Consider the following 27182-nt stretch of genomic DNA (forward strand, 5'->3'; position numbering starts at 1 on the left):
AGATCTTTATTTCGCAGAAATAGACAGCAGGTAACGTATTTCATGAAAATCAACACGAAATGATTGGAACAAAACAAATAACTTGGCTGTAATGAAGTTTCGGAATGTTAATTTTAAACATTCTCTTGAATGTTATTAATTAGAGCATAATAAATGTAAATATAGATCACTGGCTTGGGTAAATTAGAAACTCTTACAAATTTAAAATACGTGCAAACTTTTTTACAGGCTAAATAATAACGATATCAATGACAATATGTAACAAAATGTTAACTCTTCTTCTGTTGAAAATGTGTGGTCCGGCTTTTTTTTCCTCTTTTATTATATTAAGACACGTCATTGCCAATAAAAATGTATTCTAATTTATATCTCTGATTTAATTATCTTGCGTGACAACTTATGTTTATTATTGCCTGACCTATAATTAAAAGTTCAGTACTATTGATTAAAATAAGCATTTCATGAAGACCTACAATGATATTGCTCAATTTGAACATTCTTCATAACATATTTGTTAAAATATCTGTATTTCTTCGCTTTTTATATTATGATGTGAAATGTAGTTCTAAATTAGGCATTTAATTTTAGTGATTAATCAATGTTTATATATATATGTAACATCTAAAATACTAGCTTAATAAAATTAAAGGGATCTTTTGAGACTAAACTTAAAAAGAATTATATCTTATCTGCAGATAAGCTTATCTGGTTTATGAGAACATTAAATAATCTCTTTCACCTACTTAATTTAGCTATCCACATATATTTTAAGTTTAATTGAATAGCGATAAAATCTTTATTTATAAAATGAGTCCATACCGCGCAGTAGACTATCTTAAAGAGGCCGAATTCCTATTAAAATCAAGAACTATATTGAGATATTAATTCATCTCCATCTGGTCTTAACAAAGAGTCTGGATTTTATGGATCACATGACATGAACGAAATTATGTATGGAACACTTAAAAAAGTGTACACTTATCTTTTGGAAATGGAAGTATAAAGTTGTGTCCCGGAGCTCTGCTCCAATTGTATATAAATTGTAAATAGATTTCCTTATTCTTTCCTCAATAAAAGCTTAGAAAATTCGTTATGTTGTCATCCTTATAGAAAACGATATTAAAATATGACTGCAATATTATGATAAATTAAAGGCCACGGCTCAAGAGTTACGAGAAGGAGCACTACATATATATCCTATATAATTTGAAACTAGGATTTACTTAATAATAATAATACTTTCTTATTATTTGATGAAAATTTCAATCGAGTGCGTATAAGTGGGAGTAAGAAATGGCCTCTCAATAAAGTTTTAGTCGAACAATTCACCTCTCAACTTGTTTTTGCAAGTGTGACTATTACTGTTATTAGATCAGTCAATTTAGAATTTTTAAATGCATTCCTGGTAGTTTGTTTTGGTTTTCATCTCTGATTTAAAATCTATAAAATATACTCCATTTGTATGAATAAAATTTTCTAAATCAGTTTAAAGCATGATACATTTTATCGGACATAACTTTTTTAAAGCTAAATCAGCTGAATGTATTTTTTTTGTTGAAAAATCTTTCTTTCTATAGGTATTAATCGAATTGTATTTTGTGATAATTTAAAACATACCTATGAAACTATTAAAGTAATTTTGGTTCTGAGTTATTTGTTTTTCACTGCTTATTATAAAACTTATTTCTTTCCGTCATTAAACATTTTGAACTATTTCAGAGTTACTGATGAAACTTTTCTGGCTACTTTTCTTTGTGTCAAGTTAATGAATTAAAATATGGATTTTAATGATGATTTGATTGAAGATGATAATCTGAATAGCCAAATTGAATTTCCTGCTGAAGTTCAAAATGCTATTGAACAAGTAATATTAATTGTACATCATTATATAATCTACTTGATTACATTACCTGCATTATCTACAATTAAATTTAGTTAAAAACTTTGATTATATTCATAACAAGATTATAAATAAAGTAAAACTTGTAAAGAAAAATAGTTATTTTTTGAAGTTGTCTACACAATGCTCTGTAATTGCAATTACCTCTATATTTTCTTATTGGTTATATGAATGTACATAATTACAAAAAATACGATTTTGACCTATCAGGATTTTAGAATTTTGATATACTAGCTATGATTAAAATTTCAGTAATACCTATGTAAATTTTAAAATTTGGTTATTTTTAAGTACAAATTTCAATGTTTTACTTAGTAAATATATCTTTACTAACATACTTTTACACTTAATTGCATGCTAACTTTTTTTTTCATTTTTATTATTATTGGTGATACATTCTTTAAAATAATTCTTTACTTTGTAGGTGCTTCCAAGCACAGACCCTTTAGATCATCCTGATTTTAATGCTGTTGATTATATCAATAAACTGTTCCCAACTGAACAGTCATTATCTAATATTGATGATGTTACTGGTCGAATGAAAATGAAGATAAGGTAGAACATATTTATTTCTCTCCCCCTTTTTTTGAGTTAGATTAAATGGTGATGTAATGAACTTTCAAATGCACTCTTTTGGAATTTTAAACTTGCAGCCAAACTAGTTTCTCTTTTTTAAATTGTTTGAAGAGTTGATGATGGTCGAAAGAGAAATCTAATTTTTAAATCTTTAGCATTATTAATTTTACTGTGAAACCTAAATGAGAGACAGAGAGTGGGCCTCACCTTCAAAGATTGATTTATAAGGGCTCCAATTTTTCACCTCATCAACTTAATTTTGAAACATTAAGATTGACCTAACAACTGTTAACACTAAGATTTAATTTTATTAAGGTTTAAAAAGAAAGTGATTGGCCACTAGATGACAGTAGCAATTATGTGTAGAGAGAGCGCAGGTGCGTGCACGAAATGAGCCTGATCTGAAGAATGATGAAATTACTGATGTCTGTAAATATTGTTTGTAAATAAATTATTAATATGCTAAAATAATCAAACTCTTACTTCCTCCTCCCCTAACCGAGCTAATCGACATCTGACATAATGGTATAGTTTACAACAAATTCAGAAGTGGGATTGCAAAAAATTTAGAAGTGGTTTTGCAACACAACTTCCTATTAATGAAAAATAAGCTGCTTATTATTAAAAAACTTTTTTAGCATTTTTCCTGGGTTTATATTTAACAAACATAGAACAGAGGTGAGAAAGAAAATTATGAATAAAAAGTTGCATTGCCAATACTTTCTCATTCATTATTGCGTTTGCTATGAATTTTAGGCAGGTAAAGTAAGAAAACAAGAAGCTTGGCTGGTGTTATAGTTCTTGTAGTCTAGAATTTTAAACATTACCATTATAATGTAGTGTTCTACATAGAAATAGCACATTTATGTGATTGAGTCTCTTGAAAAAGGATGGTTAGAAAGTATATATGCAAGTGGATATTTTTGATTTTTTCAATAGCCCAATGAACAAATATTTGAAAGATAATTTGAAAAATGGGTTGTAATAAAGGGAAAACTCTTCAGTTTCCAAGAGGATAAAACCAAATATTACATCTATCTCATGTAACAAAACTAAGTGACATATTACATCTAAGTGACAAAACAAAATTTTTTTTTTTATGTAATTTTAGTAATACATGGTGCATTTTGTGGCAAATATTTCTAGTAATTTTTTTTGCAGTCCAATGTTACAATTCTAATGAGTCATGACATCTCTTAATGACTATTTTTTAATTCATGGAAAGGATGATCACTTCCAGTTGCATATATGGTTAGCCATTTATAAATTATATTTGAAATATAATTATTGATAGTGAAAAACAGTAGAATACTACTTGTCCTATAAATTTCCACCCTTTTTAAAATTTACGCATTTGTGTCAATAGATAGTTCTGAATATTCATGAAATTAAAGAAATATTGCCAAAATTAACAGAAGGCTGTAATATAAATTTCTTACTGTTATGTTACTTTTCATAACTGTAATCTACTTTAAATACTTTTCTATTATAAATGCCTTCTATTTTAAAAGCTTTTAAATTTTAATTGATATTTACAAATGAGAAGTGGTAAAATGAATGAATATTTAGCAGTAAGTTTTTTAAAACATCATAAACTTTTAATTTTATGCAGATGGTTTTATTGTGCCTCAATAATATATAATGTTCTTATAATTTACTTAATTATAATTTGTTTTATAAGTTTATCAACAATAGGGTATTCTAAAAATTATATATTTTCAAAGTCCTCTTAGTTAATAATTGTCTTAAATGTTTTGGCATTACCATTTTGGATTTTTCCCCTTACTTTTTATCTTTTAAAAAAAGACAAAAGACACATGCATTTACAGAGATATAAATTCGAGCGAAGATTTGAAAAAAAAGGTTCGTAATTTATGTTCTATTTATATTTCTTTAGTGAAATATATTTTATTTTATTATTTGTATCTTATATTTTGCGATGTATCAAGTAAAATAAAATTATATAATTCTTAAAATATATTATCAAATGTTTCACTTAGTAGTACTTGTATTGCGCAGCAAAATATCAGGTACTTATCCATTTCGGGGATCATAAAAAATTGCTAAACTATTATTGAGGCCAGTGATGTTTAATTAATTATAGTAATAAGTACTACAAGAATTGTTGTATAAAGTACCTAATGTGCTAATATGTGTGCTGTGATAATAGATTTTTCATTCCTCCAAAACAGATAAGTACCTCCAACAATTTTTTTTTTGGCAGAATATTTAGAATTAACGTTTTTTATAAATAAAAAAAATTATAGGCAACTGGATGATGAGATACGCTCTGTTGTCAGAGGTCAGACAAGTGTTGGTCAAGATGGCAGACAAGCATTAGAAGAAGCTCAAAAGGCAATTAAGCAACTTTTTGCTCGTATAAAGGACATCAAGGATAAGGCTGAAAAATCTGAACATATGGTGAGATATTTTCATCGCTGTAAAGTGTTTTGCTACTGTATAAAATAGTGATGTACAAATTTCTTGATAGGATAGTAACCAATATAAATAATTGATACATTTAAAGCTATATCAATGTATGGAATTGTTTTATCCGATTGAACAAAATTTAAATTATTCCTTTGAAAGTTAACTGTGTTTAGCAAAATACTGACTAAAACAATATAAAAATAGTAGAACTTATAAAGTTATAAAAAAATAGTAAAGCTGACACAAGTTCCTCTGCTTTTTAAGTGTAAATGCCTACATATATTTCTTAAAATACGTGTAGGCAACATTCTGAATTAAATTAAAAATTCTCGAAAGCATTTATAAAACCTTTCAATATAGAAACATTTAAAAATGTTGTACTTATGTTTTTCTCTCAACAAAACTAAGTTAATGCTAATCTTCGACGCATGTCTGGAAGTACGCTTTTTGTAGTTTTGACTGTGCATGAATTAAATTATTTGTTTTTAAAACAAACTCTTTGACTGCATTGGTTTTGAAGAAAGTTTCTTTAAATATTTTAATTTCCTTAGATGTTCTTCCAAACTTAATTAAAAAGTTTCTGTTTTTTAAAGAAATGCTCTGATGGCGGTGACCATATTTGGCCTCTGGGCTGTCAGTCAGTTGTAGATTCTTAATATAATATCACTGTATCATTTTCCCCTTTCCTTGCCAAACTTATTAATAATTGATCAAGACCAACTCTGTGCCATCAGGAAACTCTGTTCTAGTGATATTGCAGTGGATAAAATTGAAAGTAAATATTATAATATGAAAACAGGATTCCTTCTCATTTACCAAATCTAAAAAGGCAGTTATTGTCTGTTTTCGTATGTTGTTGGACAATGATTACCTCCCGGAGCAACTAAATATAATTGGTGTGATAACTTATATTTCGTGCCTTCTATGTGGCAGTGGCTTTATGAATTCAAGTGTGTGTCCTTATTTGCTCCTACATTGTCACAGAAGCATTCAATTTATTAGAAGCCAAAGCTGATAAATTAGGCTTAAAAATGAATGTAGATAAAACAAAATTCATGGAGACTTCCTACAATATACCTAATCCTCAGCCGCTTACTACTGTGATGAATTGTATCTTTGAAAGAACTTCACAGTTTAAATATCTTGGAACCATCATCACTACTAATAATAATTTGATCGTCATGATAAACAACAGGCTTCCCATGTCAAGCAAAGAATTTCAAGGCCTCAAAAAACAACTAAATTCTCAATATATAAGTTTAAAATTAAAAATTAACATCTATAAAACGCTAGTTTGACCTGTTCTGTTTCTTGTGAGTAGGTGCTGGCCAATAACCAAATTAGATGAAAATAAATTATTGATGTTTGAATGGAAAATCTTAGGAATATGTTTTAGTGAAATCCATGAGAATAATAGCAGGAAATCTTGTTTTTGAAAGTTATAATAAGTAGAAGCAACCTGATATTGTTAATGTTATAGACCACAATTGCTTATACACCTATTCAGATCTGAAAACCCAGTAAGAAAGCTCACATTTACAAATCCTGCGGGAAATAGAAAGCAAGGAAAATCACTTATCAGGTGGCTTAACTTGTGGAGAAGGACTTAAATGTCACTTTTAAAGCAAACTGGAAAAGCCTTGCTGTGAATAGGACTAGATGGCAAAAACTATTTAAGGCAGCTTTGACCCGCAACAGGCTGTAGTGCTTGAAAAGAGTAGAAAAAGATATTGAAGATACTTCTCTTTTTGGTATTTCTCATTTATATTCCACAGTTTATGAACAATTACTAGACTGACTCTGACTGTAGGAAGGATAAAAAAAAAGTTTTAAACAATTTAGAACATGTTTAGATATTTATTTTATTATAATATGTTATCAGAAATCAGCGTTTTTTAGTTTAATATGTTTTAATATAAATAATAGTTACTATCAAGGTTTCAATAATTTATTTTTAAACTAACTTCCATTGCTGAGAAACATACTAACATCTGTTTTATTGAAATTTAGCATTTATTATTAGTTATGTTATGTATTTTGTTAATCGTTTCTCAATAAGTTCAAGCTATTTTACAATATGTTCTAATAATGTACTCTTTTATGCATTTTAAAGTATGACATATATTTTTTATAAAATTTATTGTTTTTATAATTCAAATGTTAGTTTTTTTTTTGTACAGTATCTTTTTAATAAATTTTTTTTCAAGTAATGAAATTAGCAACATTTTAAAACTTGCTGTTCTTTATTATATAACTGTTTTTCTTTAGATAAAGTTAAAATTATTATTTTTTATCATCTATTAAATTTTAATATTTTTTGTCTTTACTGAACTTATTCGTTAAATTAGATGTAGTAATGATGTGCGACAAGATGTAATATGTATTTTGTTATCCATTTCATAATAGGTTTAAATTCTTTTACTCTAAGTTCTGTTAATGTACTCTTTTATGTATTTTAATGTATAATATATGTATTTGTTCAAATTTTATGTTTTCTAATTTCAATTTTTATGTTTTCTTATATTGTGTTTTAAATCAGTTTCTTTAAGCAATGAAATCAGTAATGTTTTATGACTGATTTTTTAATGTGTAACTGTTTCTTTAAATAAAATTAAAATTATTATTTTTTTTATCATGCATTAAATCTTAGTACTTTTTTTGTTTATAATGAATTTATTTATTAAATTAGGTGTAGTAATGAGGTGTAACAAGCTGTAATATATTTTTTCCTTAGGAAAAAGTTGGCTGTTATTATCAAGTTCATCAGATCTTTTTATTATTTTTGAAAAATATGAAATTATTATTGTTTACAGGTGAAAGAAATCACTCGAGACATTAAACAACTTGACCATGCTAAAAGGCATTTAACTGCTTCCATTCTAACTTTAAATCAACTTCACATGCTTGTAGATGGAGTAGAAAAGCTGCAGTATGTCCTTATATTTTATATCCTTGTTTTTTTAAATACACTAATTTAACGACAAATTGTTAGAAATGAAATAAATGCATTTTATTTATGTTTTCCGATAGAATGTTAGTGAAAAAGAGGCAGTATGGGGAAATAGCTAATCTTCTTCAAGGTGTGACAAATGTTTTAGATCACTTTCAAAAATACATGGGAATTCCGCAGATTGCTCACTTATCTGAGAAGTATGCTAAATTTATGTTAATTCACTAATTATGTTTTTTTATGTTTATTTTTTGCTTACTGTTTTTATTTTTACTTTTAGATCTCAACACATTAAAGCTGAGCTTACTGAACAGATTACTAATGATTTCTATAATGCCTTTTCTGGTCCAAGTTCTAAGGTAAAATAATGTAATATTTTTTTTATCTACTTTGTTATTCTTTTCCATATTCTGTATTGGATCCTTTTTAGTTTCTTCTATTTTGTTAAGTTCTTTCCATTACTTCCAGGTTTTCCAATTTTCTTCCAGCATTCTGGAAGAAATGAGTTCTTTCTAAATGAATTCCGATCTTGTTTCATGTTCTTTCAAACTTTCTAATGGATATAATTTTCAAGTTTAATATTATCTGAGCTCTAAGAAAACTAAAGTATTCATATATTTTTATGTTATTTTTTGTATATTTCTAAAAGTTGTAAGATATTTTGAATAAAATGTAACTCGTTTATTTTTAAAACTTACTTCTATGTAAAATAACATTTTATTTTAGTTACATTTTTACTAAAAAATATTTCTAGCCATTTTTTTTTAAACTTTTTTAAAAATTTCAACATCATAATTTTTGAGGATATTATAATAACTTTATATTATAACTTTTTATGGTTCCATTAGTTATATTTGCTGTGTTTTGTACATTTATACTGCCATGATAAATTTATATTTTTTACATATTCCTAGAATTCCAGAAATCATTAACCATTGTATTAGTGTATTATTATTTGTTATATTGTATTGAATATTTTAAATTTATACTATTTAAATTAGAGTTTTACAGTTTAATTCCAATTTATTTCCATTTTCAGCACTTTGTAGCAAATCAGCAGTTAGCTGAAGCATGTTTAGTGGTTTCAATTCTTGAACCAAAAGTGAAGTAAGCATTAAGATAATAAGTATCCTCTTCATTGTTTTATATAAATTATTTTGTGTATTTTTATACATTGCAACAGTCTGATATTTTTAAGATAGACATAGCTGATACTTTTTCGTGTTTTATGGTTAATAAATTACTTTATTGACTAGAAAAGCATTTTGGCCATTATCATTCAGGAAAATAGAAATTCTAAGAGTCCCGCAGTGGACTGATCGTTAAGACACGGTTCCCAGCAGATCACCGAAGTCAAGCATCACTGGCTACGGTCAGTGTGCGGGTGGGTGACCACTTGGATCAGTCTGCGTAGGGACCGAGGGTGTGCGGTATTGGTCCTCGTTAAACTGTGCTACCGTAAAGTGCTCGACTTCGCGCGCAGGTCGTCGGGCTACCGAAGCGGAGGTGCCATCCCTTCCGCAGAGGATCAAAATTGTGATGGCATGTCTTCGGATCATCCTCCGGGATGTTTCCCAGACCGTCGCCAATAGCCCATTGTGCAGCTCTAGTGCGATGTAAAGTAACAACAACAACAACAGAAATTCTAAGAAAAAAAGTGGAATGTTATCTTATAAATTACCTGCTGCAGAATTTCATTGAATATTTTCAGTTTATCTGTTGCAGAAATGATTATTTGCTTTGGCAAATAGTTGCATTTATTTTGTTTTGAAACTGAATAAAGAATTTTAAAAGCCACTATTATAACTTTCTTAGATAAAAAAATAAATTTGCATATTTTGTTCAAGTTTTTTGAAAAAAAAAAAAAAAAANAAAAAAAAAAAAAAAAAAAAAAAAAAAAAAAAAAAAAAAAAAAAAAAAAAAAAAAGCAGAAAAAAAAAACAAGCATACCATCATTTTATTATTCCTATAAATTACATAGAATGTTTATAATTGTATCCTTTTGATATTATTGTAAACCAAAAGTCTGTGGTTACAAAATTACGAATCTGTTAACATGCTGCAGATAATCTTCAAGTAAAAGCAAGGAAAAAAACTACAATATGTCAATAAATTATTTATGATACAGATATACTTTGTTTTCATTAAGTCAGAGGGAGACATTAAAAAATGTTTGATATTGGAAATTTGGTAGATCAATAATCTTATTATTTCTATTGATTTATCAATTGATTAGATTTTATTTGGATCAATTTTAGGCTATGATAAATCAATATTTTTATCACCAAGTTATATTTTTATCTGACAACATGTTTATTAAATTATTTGTGCTTCGAAAAGTAATTAGTTTTTTTGTATTGTTTTTCTAGGCGTGATCTTTTAAAGTGGTTTGTCAGCAATCAACTTTCAGAGTATACCCATCTCTTTCAAGAGACTCAAGATGTGAGATTGTTTTTTTCTCTCCCATTTGTTTTGTTAAGTTTTTGCATAAAATCACTGGAAATAATATAATAATAGTTAAACAAATAATATAATTATATATATTTAAAATAGTTAATCTTAATTATATCATTTAGTAATCTGAATTTCACTTTAAAATCTTTTTTCCATTTTATTTGTACTGAATTTTTTTTCTTCATGTATCTAGATTGCATGGCTTGATAAAATTGACAAACGGTATCAGTGGTTGAAGAAACATTTGATAGAATTTGAAGAAAAATTTGGTCGTATGTTTCCTCCTGATTGGGAAGTCAGCGAGCATATTGCTGTAGAGTTTTGCCATATAACAAGGCAAGTAAATTAGTTTTTAATGAAACTGTAAATCATACCTTTGTGTTCTTGCAGAATTTAATTACCCTTTAAAGATTTTTGACACTAAACTTATCCAGACGTTGAATTTTTCTTCTTTTTTTATTCGTATGTAAGGCCTATACCTATTGTGTTTGAATGATTTTCTAAAATTCATGCTTTTGGGAGAGTTGCAGTGATCTGTGTTGTATCAGAGGCGGCCCACAAACATCCTCTATTGCATCTTCTGTGAAATCATATTTTTCACCCTTGTGTATTTAAAATTCAAAATAAGGAAAAAAAAACTTTTTGAGATTATTTTAATTAGAAAAATTATTTGAGATTAATTTTTATTCTATAATATGATCAGTAATTAAATATTTTTGAATTCTTAACAATGTAGTATATTTAAGCTAATAAACGGTGAGAAGAATGTGAATTGTTCTCTTTGTTTTTGTTCAGATATCGAGTTTATATTATTTAATTCATTATTATTTTTATAAATTGATTTCGCATGGTTGAGAGTTTAATATGATATTGATTTTCAGAAATAAAGGTGATAAATTTTTTTTGTTGCAATTTTTAAAATTATGAACAATAATTTCAAAACAATAATTTAAATAATCTTGTCGAATTTCAGGAGAGAGCTTGGAAAACTGATGTCTTCTCGTAGAGATGAATTAAATGTCCAATTATTGTTGTTTGCCATTCAAAAAACTACAAGTTTTGAATCTCTTTTGGCTCGTAGATACTCAGGTGTAACATTAGATTCTACAATTGTTCAGCACTTTACAAAAAAAGAGGTAAGATGAAGTAATGAATTATTATTCAATTGATGTTAAATAAATCCCTAATACTAAAAGTTTCAATAATTCCATTACATAATTAGTAAATAACTAGTATATTAATATCATGATACATGATATGTTGTTAACTAAAATAAGCATAATTATTTTTTTATTTTAGATTATTTGTTGAAAGAATAATTTCCATTATTATTAAGCAATTCTAATTAATGATGAATGATTGAAAGTTTTAATAAACCCATGTAAGAAATCTATTTATTTGGTTAATGTTTAATAAATTTTGCATAATTATAATTAATTTAACTTAATGTTTATGTTGTGTTATGTTTATGTTGCTTTATGTTAAGAATTTACTTAGAAAAAATAATAATTATGTAAACAATGCTTAGATATTTTCAGTTCAGCTTTGTTATTAATTTGAAAAAAAATCACAATTTGTTTGAAAAAAGAAGAAAAAATTAATAAAAATACTTGTCACATTTTAAGTATTTTCTTTTTTCTTTTTCTTCAAACGCTGTTGGAAACTTGTAGAACCTAGTTTGTAGTCAATATGAATACCATGAGTATAAATGAATTTGGTAATTGATGTGTTGACATCAGAGCTTAAGAAATATGAACTATGAAAATTTAGGAACAAATTTGCAAATATTCAATAAAAATTTTGCAACACTTACGTTTCTAGGCTTGAAAAACTATTCATACTGTTTGAAAATTACTGAATGAAATATGAGTTAAATTGATTTATACCTGTAAGGTTGCAGGGAATATTTTTTTCATATATAAATGAAATTAAGCACATTTTATAAATGAAATTTTATAAAATGTGGCTAATTTTTAATTAACTAATTGATTGAAAAAATGGCAATCCGGTGACAACTAACAAACTTTTGATCTCCATTTTTATATTTAGTCACCATATGGTGACCCATATTTTTACCCCGTAGAGTTTAATATCGATTTTATAACATTTAAACTAGTGATTTTTAAAAGAAGTTTTTGTTGTATCATATCTAGGATCTCTTTAAATTCTGGCTAACAATAGGTAAGTTCAACTGTGCAATGAAATTTTAGTTTTTGAATCACCCTATTTCTTAAATGATTAGTTCGGATTAAATTTAGTTATTTTATTTTAATGTAGGATTAGGACACTTAGCATGGGGAATTAAAAATTAGATTGATGTGAATAAAAAGTGTTTAGAATACTTGAAGTTTTTCTAAATTCCTTAAATCCATGTTAAAATAAGTTTAAATTTTTTGTTTATTTACAATTTAGCATTTTATTTAATATGTATATTTTAAAGAAGTTGTAAAATTTAAATTTTTTTATTATAATTGCTATCTAAAATGCATTTTCATTCTCTGAAAATCCAGTAATTAGTATTTTTTTTAATTCTAGAAATTGATATGTTCTCTTTGTTTGATTTTTACATTATCAGGCCCATGTGTTGATAGATTTCTTTTAATTGTTTTGAAACTTTCTATAGGGTCCTAATCCATTTGAAGATAATTATGACACAAATCCTTTTAAAGGCTAAAGTTTTCCAAAATTTCCGTGATTAATATTCTTTTTTATTCTAGAAGTTCATATGTTATTTCTTTGTTATGTACATAATCAGGCCATTCTGTTGACAAATTTATTTGTTGAAATTTTCTATAGGGTCCTAATCCATTTGAAGATAATGATGACTCAAATCCTTTTAAAGAGGACATGAAAAAAGATGTGGATACACCATCATCAGATAAAAGTACTGCTGAAGATGTAAGTGTTTTTATTTTATTTACTTTATTGTATAAGTACTCTCTGAAAATGTAAACGTTTTTACATACTTTTCAGAATTATAATTTGCTGTATACAAAACTCTAAAGTTTTTGACATTAACTTCAACATTTTCGTCAATTACTGAAAATTAAAACAATAACATTGTTAGAACATAATTAATAATAAAGGTTTTTCAATACATTGAATTTGTATATGCATATATATCCTATATTTAATGTACACATTAAACATGGTATTCTAAGGAACTTTTATTGATAAATATGTTGAAAATAGTTTTTTTCATATCTCAATTTCAGAAATATGAATTTGAAAAAATTTCATCTTTTATAAAAATGAAATTCATTAATTTAACATGGATTGGATTTAATATTAGTTCTTTAGAGAATGGAAATGAGGTTTATGAGGAAAGATAATCCTATTAAGTAGTACTATAATAATTTCATATAAATAATAATAAAAAAAAAAGACTCACTTGTTATGGGGATAATTAAAAATGGAGCAAATCCACCAGTATCTTCAATATTATTATAAAGTTTAAGCTCAATATTAAAATGTAAATAATTTCTGAGATATTTGCTCAGATTTTTATAAATTGAAGGTATAAATTTAAAGGACAATAAATGGAATGATTTATTTTTATTTATATATGCTGATATTTAGCTGGCAAGACACTAATCTTAATGAATTTTTTGTAGTAAACCATAATGATAGTAATAATTTTGGATGTAAAAGGAGAAACATAGAAAATGTGTTTAGGCAATTTTTTTAAAATTTTTTATTCTCTGGAACTAGAATAATTTTACTGTTGCAAATTTGAAGATAGTCTTTTTTTGTTAGTTGGTGGCATGGAAAAATTATTATCATTATTTTTTTTTATAATTCAGTTTTTCTCATTATAATCAAATTTGCTTCTGATAGTAATTTTCTTCCAACAAGTACTGAAAATTATTGAAATTTGAGATAATCCAATGTTATTATAAAAAAAAATAATCTACTTCTGGTTATGAAGGCAGAAATTTATTTTAAATTTTACAAATTCAATTCTCAAACAAAAATTATTTTTTCCCCTCAGACATCTATTGTTAAAGTCAGTAATCCATTCCAAGGCATTATATCCAGATGTTTTGAACCACATCTTAATATTTATGTTGAATACCAAGACAGGTTGGTTTTAAGTTCGTTGTATCCTCTTTTTTAAAATTTCATTATTGTTTTATTTTAATGTTAAAAAGTGTACTATGTTAAAATTATGTGTGTAAAATATTTTATAGAAATCTTGCCCAGTTAATGGATCAATTTGTTGAAGATATGCAGAAAGCGGAACTTCCAAAACCAGAAATAGATCGAGCTAACGTTTTGCCATCCTGTGCAGAACTTTTTGTTTTTTACAAAAAATGCCTAGTGCAATGTTCTCAATTGAGTATTGGACAGCCAATGTTGGCCTTGACTGCTACATTCCAGAAGTATCTTCGAGAATATGCTCAAAGGGTTTTGCAGAATAGTTTACCAAAGTAATTATTACAAATTATAGAATTCAGAAAATATAGTTTCTAGTATTTTTAGAATAGTGTAAACGTTTACTTGTAGAACTCATATTAGCCCATTGAAAGTGAAAAAAATTATTTTTAAAATGAAGTATAAGAATAATAAAAAATAAGTTTTTTTGAGAAGATGTAATATGTTAAAAATTATTATCAATCTGTTTTTTATGAAAGATATGTAATGGGGACCCACCCGGTCGAAGAAATTCTCCTGCATGGCAGCAGGCTCTGTAGATAATTATAGCATCCGTAGATTGTTTTTCAACTATTATTTTATTTCTTAAAAGCAAACAAAAAATTTTTAAAAAATGTGAGATTTATTTTTAAAACGTCTTTAAATTTGTTTTGATTAAAAATTTGAAAGCTGAATTTAGGAAGCACAGCAAAGAACGAAAGTAAGTGTTTTTTTTCTGTTACTTGATTACAGGCTTAACTGAATAGATTTTTTTTAGTATCATTGAATGAAATTCAACTTAAATTTAAACAACATCAAGCTTATATGCGCAACGATTTGCATACTTGCAAATTTTGCTACCTGTATGTTAAATTATGCTGTATTTTGTACAATAATAATATTTGCCTGTCTGCAATGAGGTTCCAGACAAATTTACATTTATGAAAATAGTGCTGTAAGTTCACTTCGCAAATTCTGCTTCCGGAATGACCACCGCAAAATATTACTTATGGAAAATTTATATTTAATTGAAATCCTTTCTAATAGATAATATAAGATAAGATTAAATAGATAACATAAGCGTGATCGATAAAATAAGACAATGTTTCCCCCATCTTAATTGACCACCAGTTTTTACTTTTTTATGAGTCATTGCAATCCTAACACTTTGTTTAACAATGTTTTTTTCTATTGTTCATTTTTTTTTGTTTCAGATCTCACCCAACTAGTTTGTTTATTTAATAATGAATTGTCAATTATTTTTATCTTTATTAGCAGTAATATTTTATATAAAAATCAGTTTTTATCTTTTAACTGGCATTGTACTCAGTTTTAACAAATAACATAGCCTTACATGTGTAACAATAATAATAGCTCTGCTATTTTATAATGATTTATAAATGGCATTTAAAAGGGCATTAGAGTATGCTTTTTTATTCAAGCACAGTAAGAGTCTAAAAATACATATAACTTTCCAAGCATTTTTTACACCATTGTCCTTGATGTTATACTGACTGCATGAATACTATCTCTCACCCTCTCTCTCTTTTTTTCTTCTTTTTTTTAAACACAAAATAATTAATAATTCTTAAAATAATTTCTTTTTTGTATGCATTTCGGGAAATTGTTGCCAATTTGCAACACATTTTTTCTTTTTAATTTTTAAAAAAAAATGTATTGTTTTTATTTCTCAATACGTTTTAAAATTTCTCACTTGAACCCGGAAAGCATATTGAATATGCTATTATTAAGGTAGAATATTATTCTATATTAGAATATTATTCTAGATTATTTTTTGCTTTTTTGAATTCTCCTTTTTTGTTGATATTTTGTAAGCTTCATCCTATTTAGAGTGTTTATTAAGATATTTTTCCATTTAATTAGCTGAAAATTTTTTTAATTATGTTTTCCTACTGTTTTTGTATTTTAGAGTTGGAAATGTTACTACTTCTACCAATTTAATTCAAAGTTTATTGAAAGAGGGTGAAATAACTAAGTTCAGCCCAGCAGAACAAATAAAAGTGTGCAGTATTTTGACCACTGCAGATTATTGTTTGGAAACGACTCTGCAGGTCTGTTTTGAAAAATCAATAACATATGTTATAAATTTAATATTCTTCTATTGTACTAAATAATAAGACTTTTTTTTAAAATTTCATTCAGCAATCATGCATACAATGTGTCATAGAAAATGGATTTTTTATTTACCAGAATCAATTTTGAACCTAAAAACCCAATTTCATAATTTATGAAATCTTAATCATACTTAATTAAAAGAGTAATCATATGTAATTAAAATCATAATTTAGAAAAGCTTAGCAAAAATAATTCATTTAAAGCATTATTTTTGTTTTATGAGACTAATATAAATTTCGGTCAAATAATTATATCTAATAATTCTTTTCATAAGCGTGAAATTTCCTCTAAGAAGCTAAGTTATTATTGAAGGTTAATAATTTGTTTTCTTTTTTGTTCAATCTGAAAACTGATTATTTGCTGAAGTGATACCAAAAAATTATGGGTTATTTATATTTAGCCATTTTGGTTTCATTTAAAAATTATTTTGTTTAATATTTTATTTTTATTGCATTGAAAAAAAAATCCACTTGTGTTATGAAATTAACAAATTCTTGAAATGTACTCAATTAAGCATTTTTTTACATTTAAAAAAGAATAAATTAATACTTAATTTTGAAATTTAGGTCTAAAACTTTTGATGTTTGTACTTTATTAAATGTTTTCTTTTTTCTTTTAGTTGGAAAGCAAACTGAAGGAAAAAGTTGACCCAACCCTGGCTAATCAGATCAATCTTGTTTCTGAGCAAGATGTGTTTCATAAGTAATGATTAAATCCTAAATTTTTGTCATTGTAATTCTAATATGATATGTGTTTGGAGACACAATTTAAGTTAGTCTTCATTACATTTATTGCAGCAGTCTTTTTGTTTAAATAATTTGCTAAAAATATTTATGTATTGCAGTGTGATATCTAATTGCATCCACCTTCTTGTACAAAATCTTGAACTTGCATGTGAGCCTGCATTAACGGCCATGAATAAGGTAAATAAAAGTACTGGTCTTCATCTTTATATTTGTTACTTCCTTACTCATAAGGTGGAGGGGGAGGGGGATAGTAAATAGAAATGTTATTTGAGGGATTTCTTTCTGTATGGCTGAAACAGCAGAGAATTTTTTTTTTTTTGCACTTTTGCAATTATAGTCGTTCAATTCTAGACAAATTTAATAATCTTAAAACAGCATTTGTGTAAAAGTCATCTGGAGGAAATTTTATGCTATGTGTTGTTATTTAATTCTATTTGTGTTAATTTGTTTGTGTTAATTTCATTACACATAAAGGTATAATGTTTTAAAGTCAAAAATATATTACAAATTGGAATTATTCTCTAGTTCTCTAAGTTTTAAAGGGCACCCATAAATCATGATGTTTAGTGTCTCTTAGGAGTGTTATTTTCATATAAAATAAATCAAAGTTTTTAATAATAGTATCCCTTAGAATAATATATATTACCAGATATCTAGAGATCATATGTAGAGACCAGAGAGGAAGAGAGAGATATTCTAAAATTCAAATTTTTCTTTAGTGATTTTTCATAGGAATAAACTAAAATTTGATTTTAGCAATTAAACCATTTGTTTAATTTTAGTAATTTATAAATGATTGAAGTGTTTGTCATGTGCCATCATTGTTTCATATTTGAAGAATTTGGAGAAAGAAACAATGTATCAAGTAACTCTAAAAAAAATGGAGGAAATTTTTATTAAAAAAAAATTGGATAACTTAAAGCTCATCTAGATGCCACTTTGCTAACGCAATTGTTTCTTTTACAATTCACATTGGCATAGTCCATTTCCTTTTTGCAATTATTGCAAAATCACGATAAAACCCAATATTTCTGGAAATTTTTTTCTCTAAACATATCCTTTGTTTCCCAAGCTGGTTCACCATTTAAAAAAAAGTTGATTGTTACAAAATGCTATCGATGTGTAATAAATTTATTTCCATTTGCCAAAACTTTACATGATAAATGTTTTATCACTTCAAAAACTTTAATGAAAAAAATAATTAATTTCAACTTCTTTTTAATTTTCATAGTGATAAGAGAGTTTACTCTCTCATTTGAAGTTAAATACCAGTTACTTTTATGCTGAATCATTAAATAATGCCATTTTTAATAAGAAATTAAGTTTTTAAACAATGCTCTGTTATTTTATTTTTTACAACTTATAAAATAGAGTTGTATTGTTTTTAATCTATGTTCTAGATAATAAAATTTTCAAGAGCTGTAAAATTGTAAAACAGTGAAGTATAGATATTTTTTTAACTCCTGAAAACTGGAATGAGAAGTTCGCCATTTGACTCTCATTTGAAAAGGTCAAATTTGGGTGGAAATTATGAAAAGGTCAATTTTTTTTTGTCTTTATCATAGTATAAAAAAAAGATTTCATTTAGTTTTGTTAAAAAATACACAAATAAGTATAAATAAACATTCATAGAAACTTTGAATTTAATTAACTTTGAAAGAATTTAAAGTTAACTGACTAAAACTTTTTAAGAGTTTGTAACTCAATAGGAAGGGGATTTTTTACCCTGTTTTCAAGCTTTAGTTACATAACTGGTCAGCTGTCTGCATAAAACTTATTTTTTCCCTGCCAAGTCAAGTAATTGTGTTTTAAACAGGAAAATGCTTTTTTTTTAAACAGCTTTAAGCCGTTACTTAACAGTCTTAATTCACTAACATGTTACATTGATTAAAATCTTTTTAGGCTTCACTTTTCATTTATCTAATTTGTCTTGAAGAAAAATTTGCTTGTTAGGATTGTTTGAAGTTTTAGCAATATAATTTCGTTTTTATATAAATATGTAGTGTTAACTTATTTTTTCATCAATGTTCAGATTCAGTGGGCTGCTTTTGAAGCTGTTGGGGATGAGAGTAGTTATGTCACAGCAATAACAGCACATCTTAGACAAACCTTGCCTCTACTTCGAGATAATTTGTCAACATCTAGGAAATATTTTACTAAATTTTGTATGAATTTTGCAAAGTAAGTTTTTCTCGATTAATTTGGAAACTTATCAAATCATGTAGTGCTCATACTATTGCATATAAATTTCTTTAAAAAAATTTAATTTAATTTTTATTTAAATGTTATTGCGATGCAAAGTAAAATTAGTTGTTAGCATTGATTTAAGTAACAGTAACGAATTTGGGAAGATCATAATTGTGCTTCTTTTCATCTGTTCATTTAACAAAATATAAATTAGTAAAATAAGTTTTTTGTTGTTGTTGTTTTTAAATGAAATAAATTTAAATGAATTAAAATGCTTTAAGTTTTTACAGACACAAATAAAAAGGACCCTAAAAATTATCTTGTTAATTACCATATTTATATTAAATAAGTTTGCTATAAAGCATGTTTAATGACCAAAATTGATATTCAACTTATACTGATATATACTTTTTAATGAGGCTTAAAATATTTTATAAGTAGTATAGGCTATTAATGAATAGTATAATAATTTTGTTTTTTAGTATGTAAGAGGCTTAACTTATGAAATAATCAGAAAAATTTAATAATATTCTAGCTCAAATTGAATAATTTGTATGATTTTAGGAATTCTACTGTATTGTTATACAGTACAAAGACTCATAACGGGATGTCCACATCTATGTTACCTACTTTACAGACACTTTTTAACAAACAAAACTTTTTTATAAACATTTTTTTTAATGTTTGCAATCTGACAGAATGACAGTGTAAGTGTAAGAAATTTATTTATTTATTTTTTTTAAAAGTTTCTTGCTGCTACTTCAATATTTTGCCTCAATAAGCAATCTAAAAGAGTTGTTGAAAGGACAAGAGTTGTTAAAGAAAAACAAGCTTTGGGGGAACTTTAAATATTAATGAAGTTCAATATTAATTGTGTTTGAAAAGAACACCTGCTGACCAGATTTGTCTTGTTTTAAGTTATAATGTTTTCATTAGAAAATATACTCAATTTTGGTGACTACTTTTTAAATGTTAATTTTATCTGATTATTTGCATTGCTAATTCTTTATATCATAAGGGGAAAATTGTATCTTTTTGCTAATTAATATATATTTATATTTTATATTTTTATTAGTTAATGAAAATAATCAAAATGTGAACAAAGGAGATTTACTCTCAGAATTCTTATTTTTAGTTATTATTTGTGATGATGGAATAAATTTGTAAATTTAATATGGATATATACTTTCAATAATTCATCAATATAGTTAACAATGAAGATAATTACTATTTAATTTTTAGAGGAATTCTGAATATTTTATTCAATAAGTGGTAAATAGTCTGAAAAGGTGTAAATACCTGTTTTACTTGAAAAATTAGTTTCTAGTTTGATAAGAATAGTCAAATACTAGTGTTGTTAGTGGTGCCAAAAATCCTTTTAGCTGCTTTAACCTGCCCCAAAGAATGCTCTTATTCTCAAATTTCACGAAATGTGTCCTAATTTATTGTTATTATCTTTCAAACTTGATTTAAATGTTACATTTCATAAATAATTATTAGAGACTTTCTGGAGAGATTTAACAAAAAATTTAGAATTTTTGTCAAATAAATTGGAGATGAGTAAGTTATCAATTTATTTATAAATTATTTATATGACATTAAAAAGGGTTATTTATGAAATACAATTACATGTTGATTTAATTTTAAGTTAAAAAAAAATCTTCCAAATAATTTTTATTATAGTTTTATACTACACCAAAATTGCAAAAACTGTAGGTCCAATTTTTTTTCGTAACCTAAAAAATTGTTGCTTTATAATCATTGCAAATCAAACTCCTTTACTGGAGAATTTGAGCCATAGAATTAAATTAAAAAATATGATTAGTTAAATTATTTATCATATTTCTCATAAAAGTTACAGTTCTGATAATTCTCTTATAAAATTGTGTAAATTTTAGTGATTTTATACACATAAGTTATATTTTTCGTTTTATATCATTTTTTAGTTCATTCATACCTAAATTTATTTGCCACCTTTTCAAATGTAAGCCAGTTAGTCCAATTGGAGCTGAGCAGGTAAATATAATTCACATTCTTGTATTACTTGTATCTTGAACTGTTTGTTGTTTAATTATTCAAATGAAAATTTTCTACCAATAGCTGTTGTTGGATACTCACATGCTTAAAACAATTTTACTGGATTTGCCCTCACTTGGATCTGTATCAATGAGAAAGCCACCTCCAATGTAAGAACTTTAAATACAATAGTTTTAATTTTTCTCCCTGAATTGGTATTGTATAACACAAACATAGCTGTAATAGGTAAAGTCTTTTACAGCTAGCAAATAATGCTACAATGCAATAATGCTATAATGCGATAACAAATAATGCATCTCAATGTCAGCTTGTTATTTTCAAATTTTTTCTTCTTTGCTTCAGCCTTTAAATTTTTCCAATAAAAAAATTTCAAGTGTTCAAAAGTTTTTTGTAAATTTTTTAAAAATTTCTTTATCTATATCAAAATGAAACAATTATAAATACTAATAAATTTTTTTTCAAAAAAATGTATTCCGAAAATTTTTTATATTCTTTTTCTATTATTTATAGTATTTCAAAAAATGCAGCTTAATCAAGAACTTATAGAGACTTGGAATTTTCTAACCAAAATTATTTAAAAAAGTGAAAATCCCATTATATGTCTGTTTTATCTTAATGCTAGTAAAAGTGCTTTTAAAGCCTTTATCTGAATTCAAATACTTGAATGAAATGTTAATGCAAATTAAATTTAATATGAAAATAGTATAATACTATTATAATAATGAAAAGTATAATACAGTAGGATTCATGTATAATGATACGCCACTTAATGAGATTTTAGATTTCATAAGGAAAATGGATTTATTTATTTAGTACAATATTATAAATGTAATAAGGTGTACTATTTTAGAAATATTTTTTTATTACTTAAAAGTATTAAATGATGAGAAAGAATTTTAAAAACTAAAAATACTTACCACTCTTTTAATCGTTTTACATTATTAAAAGTGTTTTGATATATAATTATTGCCAAATAGGTTCCAGTGTTGCCCATTATTCTCTCCAGTGAAGATATTATTGTATAAGTATTAAAAAAGTTCAGGAGAAAGCATTTAAACATATGATAAGAAGAATCCTTATTTAAAACACCAACATATAGAGGCATTAAGTGTGTTACTCTAATGATAAAATAAAATTCCGCAAAAAAAAAGTTAGCCTTAGAAGTATTTTCCCTTCTCAAAGATTATCTTAAAACAATTTTGGCGAGTTGTGTTTTTTTAATGTTAAATTATCTTGTACTAATCATAAATTTAGAAGGCAACCAGATTTCACAAGCATTTTCTTGTTTCCGTAGCTCCACTTTACATCCTTGTACCCCTGTTTCATGATAATAATATATTATTATAATATTGCTTTCTGTTCCAGTTAATCATATAAAGTTATATAAAAATAATCTGGTTTCCATAACAAATCTCATGTGTCTAAAGTTGAATTTGTATTTTAGGTATACAAAAATTGTTGTGAAAGGTATGACCAAAGCTGAGATGATTTTAAAGGTAAGATACTCTAATGAATATACATTAATGCTCTATATTTAATAACTAACTGTAATTAGAGAAAAGTACTAATTTTTCGCAACAGAATAAACTATATGTAGCTCTAAAGAAGGAGATTACATGTTTTGTGTTTTAGTTATTTGTAATTTTATAAATTTGTCTCAAGAAGGTTTCTTTTGTGTATTGTTAGTGAATGGTTTACATGAATATGTGTAAAAATATAAAGATTGTTTAATTGATTGAAATGGTTTCTGAAGTGTGTAGGACAACTAGTGGCTAAGTAGTCCTCAGCCTATTGTACTATTTCTGTTAAAACTTTCGTAATTGCTGGATATTTTTTCTCCATATTTTTATCAAATTGTTTACATGTTTGTAAAAATGTAAACATTTGTTAAAATTCTATAATTTGTTTTAAGACTATAGAGAGAAGCAAGAGGTAGCAATATGTTACGACATGACAAGTAAAGAGAAATATTATTCTGAATAGAGGCAATGTTGTTAAGAAATAAAAATAGATTTAGTCAGGTATCTACACTTCCTGGGTACCCACAGCGCCTAAATTATTTAGCTGGCATCCAGCATTTTAGTAGATATTTAACTTTTTTTAAAACTTAAATTAATGAATATTAGGAAGAAAATACAAGGAAAAAAGATTTTTAAGCATTGCAGACATATTCTTAAACATTTGTTCAAAGAAAAAAAAATTATTATTCCTACGGAGACATAAATTTTATTAGAAATAATTTTTATCTAAATTCGTCTTGGTTTAAAAGAAGGTTAAAACCAGGGCTCGAAAAACCGCCGGTCCTCGGCGGTCAAAAATTCCCCGCTGACAACAAATTTCTCGAATCCAGCGTCCGCGCCGACGGCCATTTTCCCGTTAATGTTCGTGATACATTTTCAATTTTTGNAGGTATCTACACCTCCTGGGTACCCACAGCGCCTAAATTATTTAGCTGGCATCCAACATTTTAGTAAATATTAAACTTTTTTTTAAACTTAAATTAATGAATATTAGGAAAAAAATACAAGGAAAAAAGATTTTTAAGCATTGTAGACATATTCTTAAACATTTGTTCAAAGAAAAAAAAATTATTATTCCTACAGAGACATAAATTTTATTAGAAATAATTTTTATCTAAATTCCTGGTTTAAAAGAAGGTTAAAACCCACCTTTGGATTACTTTGAATTCTAAAAAGTGATCTTGTGAAATAAAAATGCCTACATTTCAGTTCCCTTCTTTATTTATACTCTTAATTAATAATTTTTGAAATTTAAATTAAATTTGGCATGCATTTAAGCTAGAGTACTATCTCTAACTATATTATTATTTTTTTTAGGTTGTAATGGCTCCACATGAAAAAGAAAGTTTTGTTGATGATTACATTAAATTTTTACCAGAATCTGACATCACAGAATTCCAGAAAGTTCTTGATATGAAGGTAATTATTATTTCTGTATTATCTAATGTTACACATGAATAACTCTTCCTTTTCAAGCTTTTTACACATACATTAAAAAAGATTTAATCAAAAAATGTAAATCCTTAGTAATGTGGTACATTGAAAATCTGATGACAGAAATGAGTTTTAAGCTTATTTAAAAACATTTCATTTCTATGATTTAATGTATAAAGATTTTCTAACATAATACATAACATGATTGGGGGGGAAGCCTCTTGACTGTTTGGATTTGAATGTTCATGTTTGCCTCATAAGTAAGGTGATCTCCGAATCAAGGAACAGGGTTCAGCCGGTTCTATTAGGTAACAAGCTCAACAAGCTATATTGAGAGCAAAGACATGAGAACTTATGAGGAAAATATTTACATTTATGCTTTAAGCTTGGTTAACAGCTACTTAGCTATTACAGAAAATTAAAATTTGACTAGTTGTCCATTATTATATGGACTACTTGGAATTATAATTCCACTTTTTATTGAAATTTTATTCAATTCTATAGACTATATTTGTTATTATAAAAATATTTAAAACTTTGTGTTATTTGAATGTTTGATAAGCATGTAATATAATCAATTATTGAGTTAGCTACATTTTCTAATAAATGAGCATGCCATGGTTATATATTTGCTTTCTTAGCGGGAAATTTTAGTCTAATTATTTCTATAAAGATTATGATCAATTTAATTTGGTTATCTTGATTTGTTTTTCTTTCTTTCTATGCTTTACTTAAATTTCTTTCATACCTGTGATTTAAGATTTTTGTTATCAAAATTTCCACTTTTTTCAAATTAAAAATATTGCTCCATGTCGGAGGACAATACGAATTTCAATCATTTCCTAACTTCTAGTTGCGAAATTTATCAATAGAAACATCGACAACTTTCCAATTAGCTTGAGTACTTGAATATCAGGTGGAGTTCTGTGCCAAATTGCAATATTAGTTTCAATCATTTCCTGATCGCCACACGGAATTTATCACTATTTTGTAAACAAAATGATTGTATTGACAATAAAAATTATGATTCATTTTAAATTTAAATAAACTTACTGAAAAAGAAATTAAAAAAATGTTTGAAAGGCACATTTTATTGTGTGAAATAAAAACTTTTATTTTTTCTCATCAAGGACAATTTAATGAGGAATTACTTTTGCTATAAACTATATTATCATCTAAGATTCTCCCAAGTGTTTCAAAACGAATACAGATGAGTAAAACAAAATTATTTTATCTCTTTAATTCATTTAAAAAATGTTTTTTTTTTCATAAAATTTTCTGTCAATAGTCAAAATATTCTATTGTTAAAAAATTAATATATTAGTAAAATAAATCCATTATTTAGTAGTTTTGATTTATTTTTAATTAGAAAAATGGGAGTTTTGAATTTTTTTATGCATAGTTTCTCATACTCTGAATGTTGAATATTATTTAACATAGTTCTGCATGAATTGAGTGTAGAATTTTTTTTATACATAGTTTTGCATACATTGAATGTAGGGTTTTCTTATACACTTTTCTTGACACATTGACCGTAAAATTTTCTTGAAACGGCAATAGTTCCAATGTGATAACAAAATGATGATATTATCATTTTGTATGAATGTAACCATGAAATATTTCCACGCATTTATATTTCATATTTATGTTTAGGGTTTAAAGAGGAGTGAGATAAATAGCTTGACAGAAATTTTCAGATCCCACCAACCATCTCTGCCTAGTACTGGCCATCAACAAGAGCATGATATCATCAGCACTCCAACAATATCAAATACTCCAGAACATGAATCTAGTCGTATAAAAAAATTAGAGAAACTAATAAAACGATTGTAAATTATGGATTGTAAATAACTGCCTGTTTTCAAAAAAATAAATTTATATATTTTTTAGCATTATAATATTCAAATTCAGCAACTTATTCTTATTTTTGTAGCATTGCATATTTTTTAGAATACTTATGAATTTTTCAGAGATTGTATATTGTAACAATGATTATTTTCCCTTAATGTTTCAATGCCTGCTAGAAAATAAGTCCTCTATCATGGTGCTACTACTCTTACTGTCTTTGAACTCTACTGTAGTTTTCCATCAACTTTAACGCCTCTTCTGTCTAAAGTCTTTAAGCGTCATTCAAACCTAAGTTAGTTTTGACCTGCCTCTGTTTCAGAAACCTTCACATGCTGAAGAAAGAGCTACATTTGTTATGTGGTTAGCATAAATTCTTAAAGCATGTCTAGTAAATCCAAATCTGTGTTTCTTAATTTCTTTTGCGATATTAATGGAATTCATATTAGAAAGCATATTTGCATTGGAAATTTTATTTTGATAAAAAAATTAATATATTTTTCTTAGACACTTAAATCGAAAAATATTTTACTTGTATTTTTAGTAACTAAACTATCATCAAAAGTTCAAGAACAAATGTCAGCCAGAAAACAAAAATTTATTCTTTCTCGAAGGACTGTTGAGAAGTAAAAATAGAAGTGCAGTATAAAATGTTCTATAAAGATAGCCATTAATATAATTTTTTACGAACTTGTAGGGAAAAAAACTTCACATTGAAAGTTGTCAAAGACGATTTAGGTAATTAAAAAATCTGAAAAAGTTTCTAAACACTGACCAATCATCAATGAAGTCTGTAAAAGCACATGAGGAAATAAAATCATCAAAAACCAGTT

General features: G+C 26.2%; 1 protein-coding gene across 3 annotated transcripts; it reads left to right on the forward strand.

Moving 5' to 3' along the window:
- On the forward strand, positions 1 to 26402 carry LOC107445900 (vacuolar protein sorting 53). Of its 3 annotated transcripts, none has more exons than XM_016060388.3 (23): positions 1 to 178; positions 1720 to 1864; positions 2325 to 2455; positions 4744 to 4897; positions 7720 to 7835; positions 7937 to 8056; positions 8137 to 8215; positions 8896 to 8963; positions 10226 to 10298; positions 10504 to 10646; positions 11284 to 11446; positions 13107 to 13208; positions 14302 to 14393; positions 14501 to 14740; positions 16375 to 16516; positions 17200 to 17282; positions 17425 to 17503; positions 19359 to 19507; positions 21460 to 21529; positions 21614 to 21699; positions 22995 to 23046; positions 24388 to 24489; positions 26158 to 26402. In XM_016060388.3, exons 2-23 carry the CDS (start codon positions 1778 to 1780, stop codon positions 26335 to 26337), a joined length of 2511 nt encoding a protein of 836 aa, XP_015915874.1. In that variant the 5' UTR covers positions 1 to 178; positions 1720 to 1777; the 3' UTR covers positions 26338 to 26402. The 3 variants fall into 3 exon arrangements, with proteins under 3 accessions (XP_015915874.1, XP_021004568.1, XP_071037420.1); XM_021148909.3 differs by having other exon boundaries at positions 10 to 155; XM_071181319.1 differs by lacking the exon at positions 1720 to 1864 and having other exon boundaries at positions 62 to 178.
- The last annotated feature ends 780 nt before the right edge of the window (positions 26403 to 27182 follow it).

Source organism: Parasteatoda tepidariorum, chromosome 5 (genome assembly GCF_043381705.1).
Source record: "Parasteatoda tepidariorum isolate YZ-2023 chromosome 5, CAS_Ptep_4.0, whole genome shotgun sequence".
In the NCBI taxonomy this organism is placed as follows: Eukaryota; Metazoa; Arthropoda; class Arachnida; order Araneae; family Theridiidae; genus Parasteatoda; species Parasteatoda tepidariorum.

Coding starts and splice junctions, on each gene's coding strand:
- LOC107445900 (XM_016060388.3), top strand. CDS start 1,778: ATGGATTTTAATGATGATTTGATTGAAGATGATAATCTGAATAGCCAA. Junction 2,456..4,743: donor CGAATGAAAATGAAGATAAG/GTAGAACATATT, acceptor AAAAAATTATAG/GCAACTGGATGATGAGATAC. Junction 4,898..7,719: donor CTGAAAAATCTGAACATATG/GTGAGATATTTT, acceptor TATTGTTTACAG/GTGAAAGAAATCACTCGAGA.